Source organism: Seriola aureovittata, chromosome 6 (assembly GCF_021018895.1).
Source record: "Seriola aureovittata isolate HTS-2021-v1 ecotype China chromosome 6, ASM2101889v1, whole genome shotgun sequence".
In the NCBI taxonomy this organism is placed as follows: domain Eukaryota; kingdom Metazoa; phylum Chordata; class Actinopteri; order Carangiformes; family Carangidae; genus Seriola; species Seriola aureovittata.
In genome coordinates this window covers 29,312,524-29,335,650 of record NC_079369.1, presented here as the reverse complement: position 1 = coordinate 29,335,650, position 23,127 = coordinate 29,312,524, and the positions used below count along the sequence as shown (strand labels likewise).

At 41.9% G+C, this 23,127-nt stretch overlaps 1 protein-coding gene across 7 annotated transcripts in view; it reads left to right on the top strand.

Moving 5' to 3' along the window:
- The window catches only part of ptprfa (protein tyrosine phosphatase receptor type Fa), a 327,453-nt gene that overhangs the window by 280,405 nt on the left and 23,921 nt on the right, over positions 1-23,127 (top strand). For 5 of the 7 annotated variants that reach the window (XM_056377834.1, XM_056377829.1, XM_056377831.1 and 2 more), the window contains 4 exons: positions 3,478-3,489; positions 4,634-4,743; positions 18,238-18,270; positions 18,746-18,843. In XM_056377834.1, the coding sequence (XP_056233809.1) occupies positions 3,478-3,489; positions 4,634-4,743; positions 18,238-18,270; positions 18,746-18,843 (253 nt within the window). The remainder of the gene's footprint in view (positions 1-3,477; positions 3,490-4,633; positions 4,744-18,237; positions 18,271-18,745; positions 18,844-23,127) is intronic. The other 2 variants (XM_056377832.1, XM_056377833.1) reach the window with 1 other exon arrangement.

Below are 23,127 nucleotides of genomic sequence, written 5' to 3'. Positions count from 1 at the left end.
TATACTGTACATGGCACATTCACCCAGACACCCCAAATCTTGTCATTCTAGGTGCCACCCTCTATATCTCACCTTAACAAACTAACATCACTGACTTTCCATTCCTCACTAACAACATGAATAACTAGGAAACATGTTAGTTGTTTTACATGATTTCATCATTGTGGTTATTATCTGAATTCTGCTTTGTAACCTGATTGTTCTTGCCCAGCCAAGATAGATAGTGTTGACAAATGCCTGGATGTTACCCCTTGAGTGAACTGACAAATGAACTATACATTATGCTCTCAGGATGACACGTCAGGTGGCATCCTGACAACAAAGGGGGGACTGTTGGGACTCAATCATGCAATAGACCAAATGTTTCTTTGCTCCACTGGACGAAGGAACTCACACTCCACAGTTCCTCACCGTTCACACCTGGGGATGACCCTTCCCCCCACGGACCCCACTGGCCAGCCAGTGTGGGTAAGAGTGTGACATGTGACCCCCAAGGGTGTCACCAAACAAAACCAGTCCTCTAGACTTCTTCTCTCTCTCTTCCCTTCTTGGCTTGCTCTGGAGAGCAGCTACAGCTCTCTCCTCTCGGTTCTACACACGGTACGACACAAGGCTAGCTGATTTTCCAAGCAACAGGAGTCGTAGCAGAGTTAGCATGGAACAGCTAAACTCTGTGAGGAGAACAAAGGAGATAACACCAAGCAACACAGCCAGACAGGACTTTACTCCACCAGGAAACCTCCCAACTCACTGGACTTTACACCAACACTGGAAAGGACCTCTTTGCTTGTTCCAAGGACTGGGTAACGTTAACTGACTGGGCCTAACCTTTCCCAGCACAGCATAGCACAGCAGAGCTAAGCAGCAGAAGTCTTAACTTTGTTAATGTACTTGTTGATTGATGTCTTGTTGTTGTAATGTTTGCTTAGTTGGTGGTCAGTCGTACAGTTAATCGAGTACTCGTATGTTCATACACATAGCAGTACGTCTCAGTTCTAGAACCTGCATGAAGCTAACCTCCTCCCTCTAACCTGGTACCTTTAGATTACATAAGCTAGGCTAACAAAAAATTAGTTTCTTTGTTTACCGCCATCTTGTGTAGTCTTCTTTGTTCAGGTCATCTGGTCACAGTGACCACTTCAAGTCGGCCATCTTGCATTTGTCTGTGTCTCCACAGACACACACACATACACACACACACACACACACACACACACACACACACACACACACACCTGTATATACTAGATTAGACATTGTATTTTACTCTGCTCCATTGTAAATAAATGCCTTTTAAGTATAACTACTGGTGTGTTTAATGTTGCACAAGCGTGAATATTGCCAACCTCTACTTTGTAGAATTCCAATCCTTCAACTTTAACTTACTGTTGATTTGGTAATTTGGTTATAGTTAGTAAGCTAATGATTAATCAGAGTTCCAGATTAATGGTAATAAATTGAGACTAAACCCATATTGGCTATTTTGCCTATTAGTTTAGGCTGGTGCCCCGTGAACTTTAATTCATTTTAAAGTGATTATTTAATATTAATATTTTTAATATGAATATTTTCTTGATTTATGATAGCCAATAAATTGATAAACAACTGAAATCCAACATATTTGGTGTCCAGCTCATGAGGTAGAGCTCAGACCCAACACCACCATTCTCAGGGTGGTGGGTCGTTTCTCCAAAATTGTGCATTTCATTCCATTGCCTAAGTTACCCCCTGCCAAGGCGATGGCAGAGGTGATGTTTTTCATATACATGGATTCCCTAGGGATGTTATGTTCAACCAGGGGCTCCCAGTTCATCTCACAGTTCTGGAAGGCATTCTGTACTTTGTTGGGTGCCTCAGTCAGTCTCTCGTCTGGTTACCACCCCCAAGCAGAAAGGATGAACCAGGAATTGGAGACCTGTCTACACACAACCCTTCCGCCTGGAGTAAGAACCTTGTGTGGGCTGAGTATGCACACAACACCCAACCCTGTTCTGCCATTTGTCTTTCTCCTTTCCAGTGTGCTTAGAGCTAAAAGCCTCCCTTGTTCCCAGATCTGGAGGTGGAGATGGGGGTTTCCTCGGCATTGGCTTTCTTTCACAGGTGTTGATGTACCTGGAGGGACCCGTGCCCAACTTCTGAAAACAGCGTACTCTAGCTCGAGCTTGTCGTCCTGGTCAGAGAGTCTGGTTATCAGCTCAAGACCTACCTCTGCAAGTGGAGTCCATAAACTAGCTCCATGTTTCATGGGTCCCTTCCCATCTGCAATGTGGTCAACTTGACGGCAGAATGCCTCAATCTCCCCACGCCCTGGAGGGTTGAACCCACATTCTATGTCTTCTGTGCCAAACCTGTTAACGAAAGCGCATTGGTTCCCTGCTCCAGACTCTTATCCCCCTGGGTCAGCAATGGGGTTCCTGCCTTCACTGTTAAGCGCCTCCTGGCAATGCGCCATCAGGGATGTGGATGTCAGTACCTAGTGGACTGGGAGGGCTATGGACCAGAGGAGAGGTCTTGGGTTCCCTCCAGGGAACCCCCCCTAGCATCCATATGGCCGCTGCTTTGTTCAAATAGCAACACTCATTTTGTCTTTATTTCATTCCTCCTTTTACTCTTGTTCTCTCTTCATGTGTTTGAATTTCAGATACCCTTTAATCACTTGCTGATCTAAGTCCACATCACTGCTAAATGTGTTCCTAATTATGGTTCCATTGCTATCCAAAAGTCTGTTGCTGAGAGATCTGAATTATGAACAGGCTCCTGGACAGCAGTTTACTGTTGAGGGAAACCAAACCCAGCAGGAAAAATAACTAAAACAGGAAACCACTAACTAATATCTAACATACATAACTAACTGTGCTAAAAGTAATCACTGTGTGTGTGTGTGTGTGTGTGTGTGTGTGTGTGTGTGTGTGTGTGTGTGTGTGTCTGCATGTCTGCATGAACCCATCAAACTCAGACTTAGTGCAAAACATGTTAGTCTGATTTTCTAGATCCTCCCATGTTTTGTCTTAAATTGGTTATAAGGACAAACACAGCAAATTCTTTTCTATTATTATTCTAGGCATTGGACAGATAAATTCCAATGATTTTCCCTGAGGGTCCAGAAACAAAAATGCGGCTTGTAGCTGTCCAAATGAACATAATTAGATTACTAGAGAAGCTCAGATAAGTGTGTGGAGCACTCACATACTATACTGTCCACGAGAACGCTAATTTTTGGTAGCGTTCATTGCAGTTGTTGAGAAAATTCTATCTATAATCTGTCCTCTTGAGATATGTCATTGCCTTGTCCACCTTGTCCAACACATGGTGTGTGCGTACCATGTGGCCATATTGATGTATCAAACTGATAAGCGTGGCACTTTAAACACCTGTTTACTGCGACGCTGTGTGGTACTCCGACTGCTGACATGTTACAAATTAATATTTGTCTTTCCACCCTCTTGTTCAATGTCTGCCTGCTTTCTTTGGATGCAGCAAACAAGAAAGGTTAGTGAGTCTGTCAGTTCTTTTACACTACTTTACGTCCCACTTCGCTTCTGCACATCGTCCTCGTATTTTCTAACAGTGATGATGAGACGTGACAGATTGTTGTTACACTTTCACAGCGTCATGCCAGCTTCTCTAGCTGTCTTCAAGCCGTTTTTTACCTTACATGCGTAAAAGGGAAAAAAGGCTTTAACCGACAGTGCTTGTAAGCATGTGTGTCTTGTGTGTTAGTGATTGTGTACGCTTTAGCATTTTTGTTTCTTCAGGTGTGTTTTCTGCTGTTCACCTCTGAATGCTGAATTCACAAATCCTGCTTAGCTTGCCCTCAGAATAATCCTCTCTCAGTGTTTTTTCATCTCTCAGTCACTCTCACACCTGCAGCTTTGCCTGCAAAACAAACGCCACACCTGAAAAATCTAAAAATTTTTTCATAAAAATTGATGCCTGAACAATACTTTCTTGCAGAAAACAGAAATATTTCAATATAGAGCTTGATAAATGTTCTTCTTTTCCTAGTGTTCATCTCTTCTCTTCCTAATTAAATTGCTAATTTGTTTATTTACTTTTTGTCAAAATGATTTAATTTGTTTCCTCAAATTCATACTTTCTGCTCTGTAAAATACCAAATTGTGCAATGATAGCCCTTTAGTTTGCACCTAACTTCAAAAAATGCCTTTGTCAAACAGTGTTAAAGACATGGCACTGAACTTTATAACGAAACCCTGAAGAATATCCTTGCTCAAAACCAAAACCAATCTATTAAATCCACAACACACTATGAGGAAAGTAATTTGATTTCACGTTTTTTAAGTATTTGTTTAACTTTTCAGTGCTCTTTCTTTCTGAGAGAGGAATCTCATGTTTCAGAAGGGGAAAGCAGGTTTTGTCCAAAGTTCCAAAATACACTGCGAATCCATTACTCAATCTTATTTCTCGCATAGCAATTGCTTGGTTTCTATGTGATATTTATAGAGATTCTCACTTCACAGCTTTCATAATATCTCAACAATGATCAAAGCTATGTGAACATGATGCTGAAAACATTTTTGCATCACATTAAATTTCAAAACTGCACTAATTTGTGTCCTATATGGTTTAATGGTTAAATGGTGACCTTCTCTCATCACGCCACTTCTTCCCCTAGGAAGCGAACATCTCCAGCCAAGGATGAGCACATGGCAGGTTTCAAGGACTCACTACTGGCCCACTCCTCAGACCCTGTGGAGATGAGGAGACTCAACTATCAGACACAAGGTAGACACATGAAGTTGAGTACAGAGCTGGTGAAAGACTGCTCCAAGGTGTTTGTGTGTGTGTGTGTGTGTGTGAGACAGAGAGAGAGAGAGAGAGAGAGAGAGAGAGGGAGTGAGTGTGTAAATTCATTTGTGGCATCATCCTTCAAGTTGTTTGGCCTGAATAGGGCAACTGACGGCAGCGAGGACCACCTAATCCACTGTTTCATAGAATTAGAGCAATGTGCAGGGCGAGTGCAGTTAGCTCAGCCATGACAGGGATAGTTGAAGAAGTTGAAGAAGGGGGCGGAGGAGGAGAATGATGAGGAAAATGACGAGGAGGAATAGTTCAACAACAAACTGGTAGTTGAGAATGTTGATGATTAGGGAACTAGTGATGAGGAGTAAGAGGAGGACATTTTAACTTTGTCATTCATCTTACAGTGTACTGGTAGGAAACATGCTTGCCCAGTTGTTTTGCTGGTAGCCTATACTAGCTGGCTATCCAGGATTTGGCTTTGGCTTACTACTGTAATAATACTTTACCATATTATGGTATCTTCTTCACCTACAAATAGGCATTGTATATTGCCCATCTAACGAGTGAGGGAACTAAAAGAACACAGTTTGTTAAACAATGAAAATACAGTCCATAAGGCATTCAGTGATTTATTGTTGTTGAAGCAGCATAAATCCCAATGATTAAAAAGGCAGTGTGGTCTACCTTATTTGTTCTACATGCAGAAAGGATTTGTTCAAATTTTTTCACACACCTACAAATAAAGGGTTAAATAACTATGGTAACCGTCAGCATTCATACTTTATAAGTTTTCTATCGGTATTTTGATATGACCAGCTTTCTCTCTATAACTCTCTCTCTCTCTCTCTCTCCCCCTCTCCCTCTCTGTGTGCGCATTGGGTTGGCATAGTTGCACTGTCTCTCCAAGCTAGGTCAAATGAATGATTCATAATATGTTTTTCAACAGCCTAGAAAATTTGTATACAACTAATATTCATTCTGATTTAATTAGTGCATTTGATAGTTGTTGGAGGGCAGGAGTCCAGGTCTGGGCCAGAGTTTAAGTCTGGACATTTTCACCAACATGTAACAACAGTGATGCACAGATACTGGAGTCTCAAAAGTTTAAGGAATTAACTGGAGATGGTCATGTAATAGAGTTTATTCCATTTCACAGGACAAACCCAAGCCAGCTCCTTCTTATATCTTTTATCTTATGTAGTAAAACCATCCCTCCTTCATAGGTGAATTTTCCAACTATTTTTCTAAAAACAACCTATCAACGCCCTGGAAACAATGGTGTCCAGCCTTCCCTGGATTTCCTCAAATCCAGGGAACCCTCATACCATTGTTTCCAGGGACTTTCCAACCATTTAAAAAAAAAAAAAGAACTTAATCCCTTCCTTCAAGGTTACATGCTATAACAAACTTAACTTCAGCTGTGGATATAGCTGATACATTGAGTTTATAAGTTTAACATTCAGTATATTGATAATGCTGAATGCATTTTAATGAAAGTTTACTACAAGGATGTTGATACAGTGGGCAACAAGATCCTTGTCAAGGGCCAAATTCCCACACATGTTGTTAAAGTTGTCTGTAACGACAATGTTTGTCAATCAGGTCTTTTTTGTTAGAGTGCCACTTCAGCTCCTTACTCCTCATGAGGCTCAGTGCCTGTCACTCTTCCTTTGGGTGGTTGGATATCATGTGGCAAAACTACTGCAGCATCATATCAGCCAATGTGTTTTTGTCTCCAACTTCAATGGGTGGATCAGCATCGGCAGCTTGATGTTCAGCATCAGCGCTAGTTGATGGCTGTGGGAGTGGATCCTCAATAGGTTGGGCCTGCCTGTCAGGATCATTCGGTGGTGACCATGGCCATGTAGGTGAAGGACCTAGGTTAGGTGAGGTTGGAGAGTAGGACTCCTCTTCTGACTCTTGGTCATAGCTGGTGGTTCTTGCTGTGGGACTGACATCTCTTGATGTTGGACTGACATGTTTTGCTTTTCGACTGACATGTCTTGCTGTTCGACTGCCATATCTTGCTGTTGGACCAGCTGGAACAATAGTGAGGGCTTTGATGGTGGTGGTGCAGGAGGTAGAAAGGTTCCTACGTTGGTATCCTTGGATTGGAACTGCTTGACCTGATGCTCTCAGTTGCTGGGCCATCCATCCTAGTTCTGCTGGTCCTGGAGCTGGCCCCACACCTGAGGGGCCTGGAGCACATCCCTGCAGAGTTTGACCTGCGCCTGAGGGGCCTGGAGCATATCCCTGTTGGTACCATTGGTTCCCTGTAGGGTCCTTGAGGGGAGAACCCTATGCCTGGTCTCATCTTAGCTGGATCAAAGGGGATTACCTGAAGTCTATACTGGAGACGTATCTGCACCTTGTGTAATAGCCCTGATTCTTGTGGACTTCTGAGGGTGGACAGAAGGGTTGGTTATTGTCCCAATTGTATGGGCCTTCTACCATGACTATCTATCAAGATAACATAAAGTTTAATTAGTTCACTTTTTTAACCATACAACCCTTAGCATAGTCCATATGATATAAACATACATGACTACCAGTGTGAAGCATAAGTTTGTCCTTCTGTAACTGTGTTTGTATTTGCCAGAAAGCTTTTCTATGCTTTTCTTCCCATACCTTGCTATTGTAGTGTGAGTGCCAAACAGTATGGACTGTCTTAGTATGTAACATTCTGCTGCTTGCCAGTTCTTGCAGCAAACTCTTTCCATACACCATACAACAGATGTCATAGGGTGGTGATAGTAACAGATACCCTTCTGATTGCATTGAGTAGCCTAAGTATTGTAAAACAGTTTTAGACGCATGAAGCTGTATTGGACCATATGGTAAGAGATCTAATGTGGTTTGGAGTTCATTATATTGTTTTTCCGCCTTTTCTTTATTCTTGGGTCATGATTCCTTTCCATGTTTTTTTTGTCTTTTTGGTTGCTCTGCTATTTTGCAATTTTTATTAATTAATAATAAATTGATCTGTACATCCTTCAAATCCACCTCCTCACAAACACATTCAAGTGGTTGGTCACCTGCTACCTGTACATTCATTTCCTCATACACACATTCACGTGGATGATCATATACAGAATTTCATTGTGAATTTGAAGGGGAAATTGTCCGGTTACTAAGTCGATCATTATTTGAATAAGTGGAAACACGCAACTCATGGTAAATGGACTTATATTGTACTTTTCTAGTCTTTTCAGTAAGACTAGAAAAGCATCTTGCCCAAGAATACTTCGACATGCAACCTGGAGGAGCTGGGGATCGAACCACCGGCCTTCTTATTAGTGGAAGACCTGCTTTACCTCCTGAGCCACAGCCACTTCAACACATCCACCATGTCAATCGACAACAGTGTTCCAATCACCATTCCTATGAACTGTAGGAATTTTCTCCAAGACAGATTGTTAAACAGGCATGTGCCTTGGTATTCCGGTTAGAATTTTCCACATGTTCATCCCTCATGTCTTTAACTTTTGTAATATTTTTGTCAGGTTGTTTGCTTGTAATAACAGTACCGCATTCTTCTCCACTGTAACTACAGACTCCTTGTTATTCTGCTAGTATTTCTTCCAAGCAAACCTATTTTGCAAAGCCATCAAGGATGTTGCATGCAGTTGTTCATGCATGGATCCTATTGCTGATATGGACCAGTTAATAAATCTTTGCTGATTGTACCATAAATAGTTTATCAATCTGCTGTTATGTGCTATTTAGTGTGCATTTGTCATTGCACCTATAATTAGTTGTGGTATGCTCCCTATTACTTGTCCTGAAATGATCCAGTCTTCCCCTACTGCCTGATTATCTGAGGGCACTGTGTGTGGTTCCGTCTTCAATATAGAATTTAGACTTCGTTCAGTTTTACTTTTATTTTGTGATGGAGAACCAAGTACTGTACTTGTCCTGTCAGCATAACCAGTGTGCAAATTCCTGTCTAGTTTGTTGGTAGTACTACTGTTACTTTTTATTGTCATCACACAACCAAAACACATCTGCCAGTGGCCGTGATCCTATTGTAAGGTTTGGGATTGTTGTCCTCTTCCATGACAAATAGATCCGTCTATTGACATAGAACTATAAAACCTTATAGAACCTTATAGAGCCATAGAGCCTTGGTGGTATCCAAGACTCAAGTTCATCCGATAAGTATACAGGACAATTTCTCCCATCGTCACTCCATCTCCCATATCCTCTCGCCATGTGTACCACACAGTATGCAAAGCATGTCTCCTTTTCATTAGCCTTTTGAGTCAAAACTTGGAAGGGGCATCATTTGGGGAATTCTCTTAGTGTTCCAACATGTCACCCAAGACCACATGCTTACTTGCAACATACTGCATCCACTGGTAAAACATATTGTTTTCCCATTTTGACGTTTTCAGTTTACCAAATATTCCATGTAGACTTCTAAGCACACTTTGTTTTTGATGGAGTTTTACTGATTCATCACCCCTTTGGTTTTGTGCCGTTCATCAGCAAGATTGTCTATTTTGCTGCTATCTGGGCTTTGGGTCAGTGTTTGGACATGTTTAGTTAGTGGTACTGTGATTTTTCCTGCTAATGCACAATTATTCAACTGCCCTTTTTATAGCGTTGGCTCTAACTTTTTACAGTTCTGTATTAAAACTCCATGTATTAGCAAGAATATCATCATAATTATGGCCCCTAATCTCCATAACCTCTGTATTTGGTTTCTCTGTCTTCATGTTCCTGATGGTCCTGCTGTGTCTGATCTCTGCCCTCTTTGACTTTCTGCTGGGCTTGTGAGTTCATCTTCTGTGTCTGATTCAGTTCCCTGCCTTGCTCCTAATGAGCCAATACTTGACTTCTTCTGTAGACTTCAAGTGTTCTTTCTGGGTCATCTGCTGTGCAACAGTGGTTGAGGTGCACACAAACTTTCTTACCTTCAACCTTTAGAGCTGTTGGTGTTGCTAAGATGACTTTAAAGAGGCCTTCAGACCTGGGTTGGTCCCACTTTCTTTTGAACGCCTTAATGTATACCCACTCTCCTGGGCGCATCCTCTGCAGTTGGTCTGGGATAGCAGCTTCCCTCTCCTCTGTGGCACCTTTCACCTGTTGGAAGATAACTTTATGGATTCAAGTTAATGCTGTACATAACTGGTTAACTCTTTACAGCCGTATGAGGGTCCTCCTCTAAGATATGGCACAGGCATTGGTCGCCCTGTGCACATCTCGTGAGGTTTTAGGTGTTAGTCTGTAGGTCTGTGACCTCATAGACATAAGTACCAGTGGTAAAGCCTCCATCCAATTAACATTGGTGTCTGCCATTATTTTAGCAAATTTTGCTTTTAAGGTACCATTAGCTCGTTCCACTGCTCCATGTGACTGAATGTGATACACACACCCAAACTTCTGCTCTATCCCTAGTATCTTTAACGTTGTCTTGGTAGCTTGTGCTACAAAATCTTGTCCATTGTCTGAGCTGATAGTATCTGGCAGAACAAACTGTGGAAAAACCTCTCTGCACAAAAACATGGCCACTGATTGAATTGTTGTTGTTGCTTCAATCCATCTGCTAAATCTATCAACTACAACCAAAATGTATCTCATTCTCACTATTCGTATTATCATGTCCACATAATCTATCATTAGGTGCCAAATGGACCATCTGGTGGAGGAATGTGTGCAATTGGAGCTGAAAAGGCTTTCCTTGTGTTATATTGTGCACAAACTTCTCATTCATGCAATTGTTGGGACTCATCATTCAAGAGACCATATGTGTCTTTGCTCCACTGGACAAAGGAACTCACACTCCACAGTTGCTCACCGTTCACACCTGGGGACGACCCTTCCCCCCACGGACCTTACTGGCCAGCCAGTGTGGGTCAGCGTGTGACATGTAACCCCCAAGGGTGTCACCAAACAAAACCAGTCCTCTGGCCCTCTTCTCTCTCTCTTCTCTTCTTGGCTTGCTCTGGAGAGCAGTCCCTGCTCTCTCCTCTCGGCTCCTCAAAGGGCAACAAGGCCCCAGCCCCAGGTCAGCCCTGCTACCTGAGAAACCGCTCTCGCCGGCCTGCTAACAGCAACTCACAGAGACACCACTGTATCTACCACCCCTTTCACACTTGGCTTTATTTATTTTTCAATTCCCGATTGTAATCCTCACATTGAAAATATTACACTTTAAATGTATGTGTGAGACCAAACCAAGAAGAATAGATGTATTACTTAACAGCAAAATAAACATGACATGAGGCGATACAATGAAAATCAATTCCCAATTACAATTTCCACATTGAAAATATTCCACTCAGTTTCTCAAAGCATACAGTAGTAAACATAACATATCCCTTCAGTATACATTGAAATGCTGTCCTTGTGCCAACTTAAATGCAGCTGTTAAAGCTCTGATTTCTGCTAGCTGTGCAAAACATGGTTGTCCAACCGTGGTTGCGTGAACTTCTGTTAAAGTGCTATCTTTATCTAATTGTACATGCCTTGCTCACAAGTACAGCATGGTTTCCTGTAGCATCTCTGAAACAGGAGCCATTGACAAACAACGTGAGATCTGCTATGATTTGCTGTGATTGGTTGATTATACAGATCATCACGTGCTTGCATGCAAGTATCTGTTGCTTGGACACAGTCATTCTTCCATTTATAGGTAACACTATCCTAATTGCAGGATACTGGATAGTGAGTTCAGGTGCTGAAAGTGTAACTTCATAACCTATTTTTCTAGCTTAGTTAGAATGAACCTTGGACTTTTGAGCAAGGGCATGCAATTGGTGAGATGTATATAGGAACACTTTGTGTCCCGTTGACAATGTTGAGGCCCTTTTGAAAAGCGAAGGTTGCCACTGCCAATCCCTGATAACAGGGTGGCAGGCAATGTTATCTACTTTGGTGCTGTAAAATGCTAATGGCTGCTTGCTTGTTGGTGTCCTTTGCATCAATGCTGCACTTGCATAACCAGATTTTTCTGCAACATATAAATGAAATGGCTTGGAGTAATCAGGATTTCCCAGTGTTATGGCAGATTGCAAGTCCCCTTTTAGTGCTTTGAAGGCTCCTTCAGCTTCCTCTGTCCACTGTAGTTAGGCTGAGTTGTTTGTTTGTCCTGCCTCCCGTATGAGGGCACACAAAGGTACTGTTTTGATAGTATAGTCACAAAGCAACAGACGACTGAATTCTGCCATACCCAGAAAAAAGAGCATTTGTCCTACTGTTTCTGGTTTTGGAGCTTTAGCCACAACTGTGACGTGGACAATAAGCCTCTTATCCCCACACAGATTACTTCCTAAGTATTCAACTTCTCTTTGACAGAATTGAAGTTTCTCCTTACTGACTTTGTGTCCTTGAGTCTTTTTCACACTGTTGTTTTGTCAGATAACAAATTAACAAATCATCCACATAGGGAATTGAGCTAGCACTCTGTTAAAAATTGTTGGGCTTTCCACAAAGCCCTCTGCTAGACAAGCATTTGTGTACTGTGTACCTCCTTCCACTGTGCTTCAGGAAACTCCCTTTGCATTTAACAAACTTGGAAATTTGCCACAGCTTTTGATTAATTTGCTGTTCATCTTGCCAAAGCTCCAAACCCTCCTTGCCTCTGTAGGTTTGCTCTAACTAAAAATGTGTTTTCACTCCCTCTCTCTATATTTCCATCATTCTCATGATGTTTTAAAAAAGACACTTCATCTTCACCACTACTTCACCACCCTCATTCATCAGTCTTGGTCTCCCTAAGGGTATGTACAGTTTAACAACAAACACAGTTTGAACACTGTTTTACTATTTAAACAACTACTTATCTTTAGCAGTATTAACACGCACTATATACACTCTCTGGCCAGTGCGGCTGAGCTGCACATGCAATAACTATTCACTGTCCTGTAGGCCCCTTAGAGGTGCATGCGATATCTCTTATCTTATTTTCATAAAATTTTAGCCACCTGTCTGTTCTGTCCCATTCTTCTCTGGAGCGCTCCAGCACCCAGTTGAAACACTACAGGGTCTAAACTAAAGGCGGTATCCACAAGCCCTGTGCAGGCTTTACTTCTTTTTCACAACTATGTCTCCAACTCTCAAGGAAAATTCACAAATTTTAACAATGTCACCACTTTTGATTTGATACACCATTATTTTAACACGTCTTCTGTACTCTGTGAACAACCACAATATTCTCATCTGTACATTTGTATAAGGCTGTTAATCACCCTGTGATTGTGCATTAATCACCAACTTGAGTGCACATGCGGCAGCCTGTTGCGCTTGCTCCTGTTTCGTACTTTTTTTTTTTTTTAACCCTATGGGTTCAACTTTTTTACTTTATAACTTGTTAAGCTGATCCCTTTCTAAATATGCATGTTGATAATGTCTTGTTGTGTTTTTTCACCATGGAAGTACTTCTTTCATTCAGCCAAGTTGCCGCACAGCATCTCCATGGCCACATTGTTTTTTACACCAGGGATCAGCTGATTGCGCTGAGGCCACGAAGGACACACAGGGGATGCAGAGGAGGTACGAAGAAATGAAGGAAGAAAGCTGTGCAAAGACAATGGCAACCAGGGGAGAGGAGAAGAGAGGAGAAGAGGAGATATAATCTGTGTCTGTCCAGAGAGAAAAGGACCCTTGGCTTGCTGTATGCATGCATGTCGGCCCCCTGCAGCTCAGTGTGACAAAAACAACAGAGCTGATGGTGGACATGAGCAGGAACAAGGCACCGGTGAACCCTGTTTCCATCCAGGCGGTTAGCATGGACACTGTGGAGGACAACAAGTACCTGGGGGTCCACATAGACAATAAACTGGACTGGGCATCATTGAAGTCCTCTAGAAGGGTCAAAGCCATCTCTACATTTTGAGGAGGCTGGGTTCCTTCAACATCTGCAAGAAAATACTGAGGATGTTTTATGAGTGGTGACCAGCGCTATCCTGTTTGCTGTTGTGTGCTGGGGCAGCAGATTGAGGGTGGCAGACACCAATAGGCTCAGCAAACTGATCCAGAAGGCTGGTGACATTGTCGGGATGGAGTGGTACTCTCTGGCGGTGGTACCAGACAGGAGGATGCTGTCTAAGCTACAGACGATCCTGGACCACACCTCCCACCCACTCCAAGGTATGCTGGTGCAGCATAGGATCAGTGACAGACTAATCCAGCCAAGATGCACCACAGAGCGCCACAGGAAGGAATTCCTGGCTGTGGCCATCAAACTGTACAACTCTTCCCTCTGAGTGTCAATTTCACATCATAATTTATTTTTATTTCATTATACGTATAGGGAAGTGGAATTTGTAAAGTGCAATTCTAATACTCATACACTTACACATTTCTTTACATATTTCTATTTATGCATATATTTATCTTGTGTATATAGATATATATGTAGACATTTATTTTTATTTTTATCTGTATTGTATTTTTCTACTTCATATTCTCTGTTCTTTGCTAAGGAGCAACTGTTGCGCAAACAAATTTATCCCTGGGGATCAATAAAGTTTTCTGATTCTGAATCTGATTCACAGCTTATGTCCCACAGAGGCTTGTAATGATAACCTAATCAGTTCCCCACAAAACACATGACAGGTTACAAGCCAGCATGCAATACACACATTTAGCAGCAATTGAACTGTCATGGTTTGCCATGAAAAAAAAGCTGTCCTTTTTTGGACGCGAGGAACCCCAGAGGGTACAAAATGTGTTACCAGTGTATAATAGACCTGTAACAGTAACTGACATTAGATTTTAAAAAATATGTCAAAAAAGACACTTTCTTGCAGAAATCCATACCTTCAGCTGTAACACAGCCAAAATGATCAGCAAATCAAAAAAGAAAAGTGAAGAAAATGTCCAAAAAAGGACAGAGGGACCCCTGAGGGTTAATAAATCCCCTGAACCGCCATTTAAATTACCACTATTATGTTTTTTTCTGTGCTAAATTTAACATTACTGGGGAGGAGAGCAACACGACTAGAAGTGACAGCGAGAGAGGGCTAGTAGCTTCTCCTCTCCTCTGTCTCAGCGGAGACCGTCACAACTTCATTCACTCTTTTAACAAAACAAAACAAAAAGCAACGAAGGAAGCAGTAAATGGACTTACATATTTAAGACCTAACTAAATGTAATTTAAAACCTAACATGCGGCTAATGTAAAGCTAGCGGAGCTTGGAGAGTTGGTTATCTGGTTGCTAGGCGCACGCACACACGCACACAGGTCAGGAGCTGCTGTTGCCATGGCAATGTGAAAATCTGCCCAGAATTTGGCTTCTACATGGCTTCAAACAACTGCAAATTATGAGAAAAGCGTTACTTCTTTTCATAAACCGAAAAGACCGTGCCAGACACTGAAGCCAGAAGTTTCTACGGTCTCTATTTTATTCAGATATTCCTTAAAATGAGTGAGTAAGCTCAGTGCGAAGACAGAGAGAGATTCTTTTGAAAAAAAAAGACGATTACATTAGGTGTCAATGAGAGTGAGACAGGTATTGCTGCCGGACTCAGCACCCCCGTTTAAATTTTGTGCAGACCCTGCCTGTCAAAGTTACATTTTATGAATCCCAACAACTATGTCTACATTTTCAGAAAGAATTATTTGTCTCCTTTTTACGGTTTGGCCGCGAGCTCGAGTTAAAAATAAAAATAAAGGTTATTTTTTACTGCTTCACGCACTCTAGCCAACTGACGCTTTCACTCTAACTTTGAAGAAAAAGTGATTTGCACTCCTCCTTTGAGTGCTCCCAGTTTGAAAAGTTTACATGTTATGTAAAAACAGTTCCTGTCTTTTTGAGAGAGCAGAAGTTTTCCTCCGTTTTATAGTTTGAATCACATTTCTACGTACAGGTATGAGAGAGCTGGGTGACTCAGAAAAAAGGTGCAATTTTGTAGAAAAAAGAATTGGAATTGGAAATGGAATTTTAACACCAAAAGTCATAGCACCCCTTGTGGGATCAAGACGCACGTTTTGATGTATATATTACCGGGGTTTTCTCAAAGCTGCGGGACGAGTTACGCGCCGAAATTTGGCGGAAGAATAATAAACCCGAAACAGAATATTAATAGATGCCTCGGAGCTGAGCACCCGTGGCACTAATAAGCCTGAGGAATATTAATAGATGCCTCGGGGCGGAACACTTTCAGTAATTCCTTCAACTGAGGGAAAATAGGAGCTAAAAAGTGACGCGATGGTAGCTGTAGTTCTGTTAGACAGGTAATCATCTTGTTTTGTTTCGGGAAGGGGAAGGAAGGGTGGCGGTGTTATATTAATGTAGGTACCTGCTTCATATGCTGTTTCAGCTATTTAATCATAGACCAACATATGTATTAGCCAAAGCTAACATTAGATAACACTGTGGGTGTAAACAACATCAATTATGTCAATACACAGTGCAGCTAACTCTATGTTTACACATAACGTTGCTTTGTATGTAATCTGTGTAGGGTATATGTTTGGTGGTGTCTGCATTGTAGTGAGCAAATGTCGTTTGATAGTATTTATCTTATGTATGGTTGCGAATGCGACATTTGTCTTTTGTGTTCTTGTAGTTGTGAGAAAGACTCCTCAACTTACACACCTATAAAAGATGGATTGATGAGACCACCACCCCTGCAATAATAAATAAACAATAATAATTAGATTAGTCCACTTCCTTTGGCTGAGGTGTTGTATAGCCTGATGGCAGTGGGAACAAAGGATCTCCTGAACCTCTCTGTTCTGCAGCTCAGTGAGATGAATGATGATGATGTTTTGTTGTGGAGAGGATGGTTGGTATTGTCTAAGATGGCCTCCGTCTTACATTGCATGTGTCTCTCCACATCAGTCCTGAGTGAGTCCAGACTCCTGCCAAGCACAGACCCAGCCTTTTTCACCAGCTTGTCCAGTTTTTTTGTGTTCATGTCTGACATGCTGCTGCCCCAGCAGACTGCAGCATAAAATAGTACACTGGCCACCACTGACTGATAAAACATGTGCAGCATTTCACTGCAGACGTCAAAGGACTTGAGCTTCATGAGGAAAAATAGCCGGCTCTGCCCCTTCAGGTAGATGGCATTCGTCTTCAGGGACCAGTCCAGTTTACTGTCCAGGTGCACACCTAGGTATTAATAAGTGTGCACCACTTACCTCGAATGTTGACTGGCAGAAGGGTGTGCTTAGACTTCTGAAAGACGATGAATATCTCCTTGGTCTTGTATGTCTTGGTCTTTGATGTTCAGAATGAGGCAGTTCTTGTCGCTCCATGCACTGAAGGCCATCGTCAGATCCCTGTACTCCTCTTCCTGCCCATTCCTGATACGCACCACAATAGCTGTTTCATCTGAGTATTTCTAGATGCGGCAGGACTCAGAGTTGTATATAAAGTCAGCTGTAAACAGTGTGAACAGGAACGGAGCCAGAACAGTCCCCTGTGGAGCCCCAGTGCTGCTCATCACTGTCCCTGAGGCAAAGTTACCCAGCCTGATGTACCATGATTGTCTTAGCTATTGAAACCTCTTAAAATCAGGTTTACAAACATTCAAAGTATTCAAGAAGGTGTTATGAAGATGTAATTGGTTAGACCACTGTTATTCATACAGATGCATACTTTTATGTGTAGCTCATTTATTTTAGATTCATAAGGGTGCTCATAACAATATTGGTTCGAGCAGTCATATTTTGTGGTTGAGACCATTTCCCATAATAGAAAAATTTTCTTGAATTCATCATTTGTGTCCGTGTCAGTCAGCCACACAAAAATATGGGAAACACTGTCCATAAGCGCTGCACTTAATGCACTGACCAACCCTCCCAAATAATTACTTGAAACCCCATAATACCATCTTCCCCTCAGCAAATAACAATAGCAATATAAAAGAGAGTTGTAATTCTATGTAGCAATAGTCCTGCATTGTTATACATTCTATAGATTCAGATCTAATTATCTAAAATGTCATTTTTGTAGAGATGCTTTTTCTTTGACAGTAATATGGGTGTCTTTAAAATGCTGCAATTACTGTAATGTATGTAATTGTGATATCCTTTCTCTGTCACTGCCAAAGCAGAAGAAGATTGCCTGGGTCCCTATTTCAAATGCCAGTAATATTTTTACCTGGTACTTAACATTTGCTGACATGCAAATTAGCTTGCAGGAATTTGGACATAACCCAAGTATTGGACAAATTAAAATTTTGACCTGTTGATGGTACTGAAGGAAAAGTCAGGTGATAACAAGATTTATTAGGCTCCATCCTCTTTGAATACCTTCACTAAATTTCATGGCAATTCATCCAATAATTATCACAATATTTTCATCTGGATTTAGGTGGTGGACTGTCTGAAGAATATTACCATCCTTAGAGCTACACCCCACTGATAGGGCTGAAAAAATCATTTCATCCATGCTATGGTGAATGAATGACAGATATACAACTCCTGTCTCAGTGCTCCCTATCTTCTTTCTTTTCATTTCTCTGTCTTCTCCTAACCGATCCCTGTGCTCTTTGTTTTGTCTGGTCTTTCCCCCACAGATTCCTGTGCTCTCAGTCGCCCAAACACTCCAAGTTAGTTTTCATTCCTCTTGTGTTTTACTAATATTTCCTACCATTCCTGCCTCTTTCTTTTTCACACAGCAGCCTACCGCTATCTCCTCTTCCTGTTGTCTGTCCATGTTGGCTCTCTGCACAAAATTATCATCATCTAAGCTGAGAGATTAAATTAAATACAGTAGAAAGACACCAAGAATTTTAAAATTACACAGTGCATTATACACTCCAACCACCTGTATTAGACCTTCCCACTCACCTATAACTTTATGGTATTTTTACCAACCAGCATGCTTGTTGATGCTTATATCCTGAATGTGGTCATAGCATGCTGTTTAAAACTTCCGCAGTCAGACGCCATCCTCCTGTCACCCCATATCACTGTGGCCAGTTAGCACTAAGCCTTCAACGTGGTGTGTGTGTGTGTGTGTGTGTGTGTGTGTGTGTGTGTGATGTTGATGAACTGTTCTTACTGCTCCACCTCTCGCTGCAGGGATGAGGGAACATCCTCCCATTGCTATCTCTGACCTGGCAGACGACATAGAGAGGCTTACAGCCAATGATGGTCTGCGCTTCGCTCAGGAATACGAGGTAACACTTCCTGCTTTATATTTATTTTTCAAGTGAAGCAACCAAAGACTTTTGGTTTTTGGCTAAAATGAGTGAGATCGTTTTGTGAAGTTAAATTGATTGTGTTTTGTTTATGTCAAGAGTATGAGATAGGATTTTCCAAATCCTGTTTTATAGTTGTTGACACCTTCACAAAACAAGTTCCCCAGTGAACTGAAGAGCTCTTGTATGCATTTTTCATTGATAAATCACTCTTGAGTCTGATTCCCCCATTCACAATCTAGACTTGAAGCAGACAGTTATCTCCATTATTCTTTGCATTGTTTTAATTTAGATTAGAGAAAGACCAGGTGAGTCATCTGAGGCCATAACCTGCATCACAATTGTATTCAAATTAGGTTGGTTATATAATACTGTTCTATAATACTTCTATTCTCCTATCTTCTAGGTAAACAAAAATGATTTCAGACTGTTTGTAGTTGGGAGATGTGGAAAACAACTTATAGAGTTCAATCCATGTTTACTTATTTAGCACAGTAAAATGCCATAATATGTTGTGTTAAATTAATTCTTCTATTATTGATAATTCAGTTGTTATTTTTAGGTATGAATGTAACTATGGATCTGTGAGACTGAAGGATGGTCGTGATTATGGTCTAAATATATAATATAATGATAATCCTCATTCCACTTATTCTTGAGACCTGATGTTAATGTCCAGGACACCAGGACCTTCCCACACTCGCTTTTACCTTAAATGCCTCAGAGTTATTAACATTGTAATGATTAGAATTAGTGTTGTAGTCGCAGATCTGGATCCTGCAAATCCAGGATCAGAGATACCTGCAGAATGAGAGAATATAATATCATACATGAAGTAGTACCATGTAAATGCAGAGAGAGAGAGTGCTCAATGCATCATGGGAGTTCCCCCCGCAGTCTAGGGGAATGGCAGCATATCTAGGGGCTCACCTGACAGTTTGAAGCCTGATCTTAAATGTAGAGAGGGTGTCTGCCTCCTGAAGCCAGACTGGGAGGTGGTTCCACAGGAGACGAGCCTGATAGCTGAACCTCTGCTCCAATTCTACTCTTAGAAACTCTAGGAACCAAAAGTAGATCTGGGTCTAAGGTGTTTAGGGCCAAATAAAATAAGCTCAGTTTTGTCCAAATTTTGAAGTTAAAAATTGTCTTTAAGACAAGTTTGACTACCTGATTACTCTCATCTTGCTTCATACAGCTGGGTGTCTTGCCTGTTGCAAGGGTTAAGCCTTGCAATTACCTTAAATAATTGACACACTAAAGGATGCAAGCCATTGATGGTGAAATGGTGTGAACATAAACCCTATTTGTACCAACTACCTTGACTTGGTCCAATTAAGACTACAGGAAGCGAAGGACAAAACAAGCTACTCGTTCAACATTCATGCCCATTTGACAAGATTCTCTACTTTAGGGAGTAAATAGCTTGGGTAGACTGAGCTTTGATACTGTTAACTGAGATGTGTAATCTGAGTTAACAGATTACATCTGTTAACAGATTACATCTGTTAACTCAGAACAGATTACATCTGTTAACTCAGATTATCGGGTGATTAATAATTACTTTAATAACTATAACCAAATTACCATATCAACAGTAAGTTAGGGTGAAGGATTGTAATTCTACTATGTAGAGGTTGGCAATATTCATGCTTGTTCAACATTAAACACACCAGTGATTATACTTACAGACATGTATTTACAATGGACAGAGTAAAAACAATATGTCTAATCAGCCTGACCGATTCCTTTTGGGCTGAGTAGTGTTGTTAACGCCTTGTGGTCTGTGTGGAGAGTAAAACAACGTCCCCACAGGTATGTTCTCCATTTTCCTGCAGCCCACACACAGGCAAGTGCTTCTTTTTCAACAGTAGAGTATTTCCACTCTGTTTCAGTCAGTGTGCGGGAAGCAAAAGCAACTGGCTTCTCTGTGCCATCAGGCAGTACTTGTGCAAAGACAGAGCCAAGTCCATAATCACTTGCGTCTGTGGATATCACAGGGCGTAGAGAGGGGTCAAACAGAGCCAGAACCGGACTGTCCACAAGGAGTTGCTTGACTTCCTCAAAACTGCTTTGTGCTGCAGGAGTCCATGTAAAGTTGTCCTTGTCAGTAGCACATGCACGCATAGGGGCACACAACTGTTCCAAAGTAAGGCAAAAACTTTGAGTACCACAATACCAGGCCCAGAAACAACCTCAGGGTAGAAGCATCAGATGGGGAAGGAGCTTTCAGGACAGCATCAAGAAAGAATGCCATCTGCAGTGATGGTATGACCTAGGAGGCGTAGGGAGGGCTTCTTGTGGTGACATTTATTGTCATTGAGCACCAGTCCAGCCTGTCTTCTGGAGGACGGTGTCGAGCTTGTGGTCATGTTCAGCAGGGGTGCTGCCGTAGATGATCAGATGATCCAGGCCTTTTAGGATGTCAGCCATCATTTTCTGGAAGGCTTAGGGGGCTGACACCAGGCCATAGGGAACTCTGCAGGATCTGAAAAGAATGAATGCTATGAGGTCTCTGCTATTTTCATGGAAAGGCAACTGTTAGTATGCATTAGCCAGATCACTTGTAGAGAACATCTTTGCACCTTGTAGGTTTGCGAGTAGTTCATCTACATGCGGCAGGGTAGCAGTCTGTGACCACAGCTTTATTTGGTTCACGAAGATCTGTGCACATCCATATTCCACCAGTTTTCCGTCCTGTGACCACAATAGGTGAAACCCAGGGTGATGCATCAATTTTTTCAATGACACCAGATTTCAGGAAGCAGTCAAGTTCTGCTGCTTAGAGCAAAAGGCAGGCGTCATAGTTTCTGGCGTACTTGTTTGACAGTACGGTAAATTTTTACCTTATCCACAAAGTTGTGTGCACAGCCGATGTCAGGTGGAGCAGGGATGCAGGAAGCAGGTGCAGAGGTTGTGGCCAGCACAGGAGCAGGTGAAGCAGTTGCACAGTTTATTTGAGGAGCAACAGGGATGCAGGAAGTAGGTGCAGAGGTCATGGTCAACACAGGAGGAAAGACAGTATTGCCTTTAATGTATATGTTTAAGGCAGCCATAAGATCTCTTCCTAGGAGAAGGGTGCCCTTCTTCACCACAAAGAACATTGCTGAGGTGGTTAAGACTCCTCTACTCACTTTGACTTGCAGGCAGCCAAGCACAGGGATTATTGTCTTTTTATAGGTCATGAGCTGCAGGACACTGAGGGGAATTAGCCAAATGTTTGTCAGAGCCACACCTGAAACTATTAGACTGAGATGTAGCAGTGACATTGGGAGGTGCATGTGGGCGGGATTGTACAGCTTGGACTGGAACACCACCATCTGCTGCAATTGCTTTGGCTTGTTGAACTGCAGAGATCACTCATGTTATGGCTTTATCCAGTGTCAGATCTGGTTTGAGCAAAAGCCTTTCCCTGATGCTGAAATTGGTCACATGTTCAATTAGTTCAAATCCACATTTTGAAGCAAAGTCCCGTAATACAGCCACATACTGTGTAATAGTCTCATTAGGTGCCTGTCTTCGCTGTATGAAAGCATGCCGTTCCACGACAACATTAACTTTGGGTGTGAAATGTGTCTTTATTGCAGTGACAGCAGAGGCATCACCTGTATCTGGCAATGAGTAAAATATCCGATGTCCCTCGGATCTGAGGCAATGGAGTAAAGTAGCTCTCTTCCGTGGCTCAGGCCAAGCATTTCCTGTTGCATTTATAACCAGCAAGTAATTGTTGAAAATCTGCATCCACACGTTCTCCTAGGCATGGCAAAAACATTGGAGGTACGTTTCCAGCCATGTTGAGGCAGCAAAGAGAGGCAACAAAAGGAGGTAAAAAACACGTAGGTTCACTCATTGCCAAAATGTAGTGTTGACTAGGGCTGCAAAATTCTGGGAATTTTCAAAGTCCGAAACTTTCCATGGGAATAAACGGGAATAAACAGGAAATTTACTAAATTGAAGGTTGGCCCTTATCAGAGAACTGAAATAATGCGATACTGTTTCTTCTGCCTCCTGCAAGACGGTTTTGAAGGAAAGTCTGTGTATATGTGTCAATATTCTAGAAAGACATACGTGAAGAATGCCACAAAAATGCAGCGGCATATTGCAAAGTGCCAAAAATTTCATCAATGTTCAAAACATGCAGCAGACAAGAGTTCCACTCCAGGGGAAAATGAATGTGCTGTATCAGAGTCAGATACCCTCTCATCAGCTCCTGGTCCCTCTGGTATCAGAGGATTCTTTGATTCGATGGATGAACGTAGCCAGAGA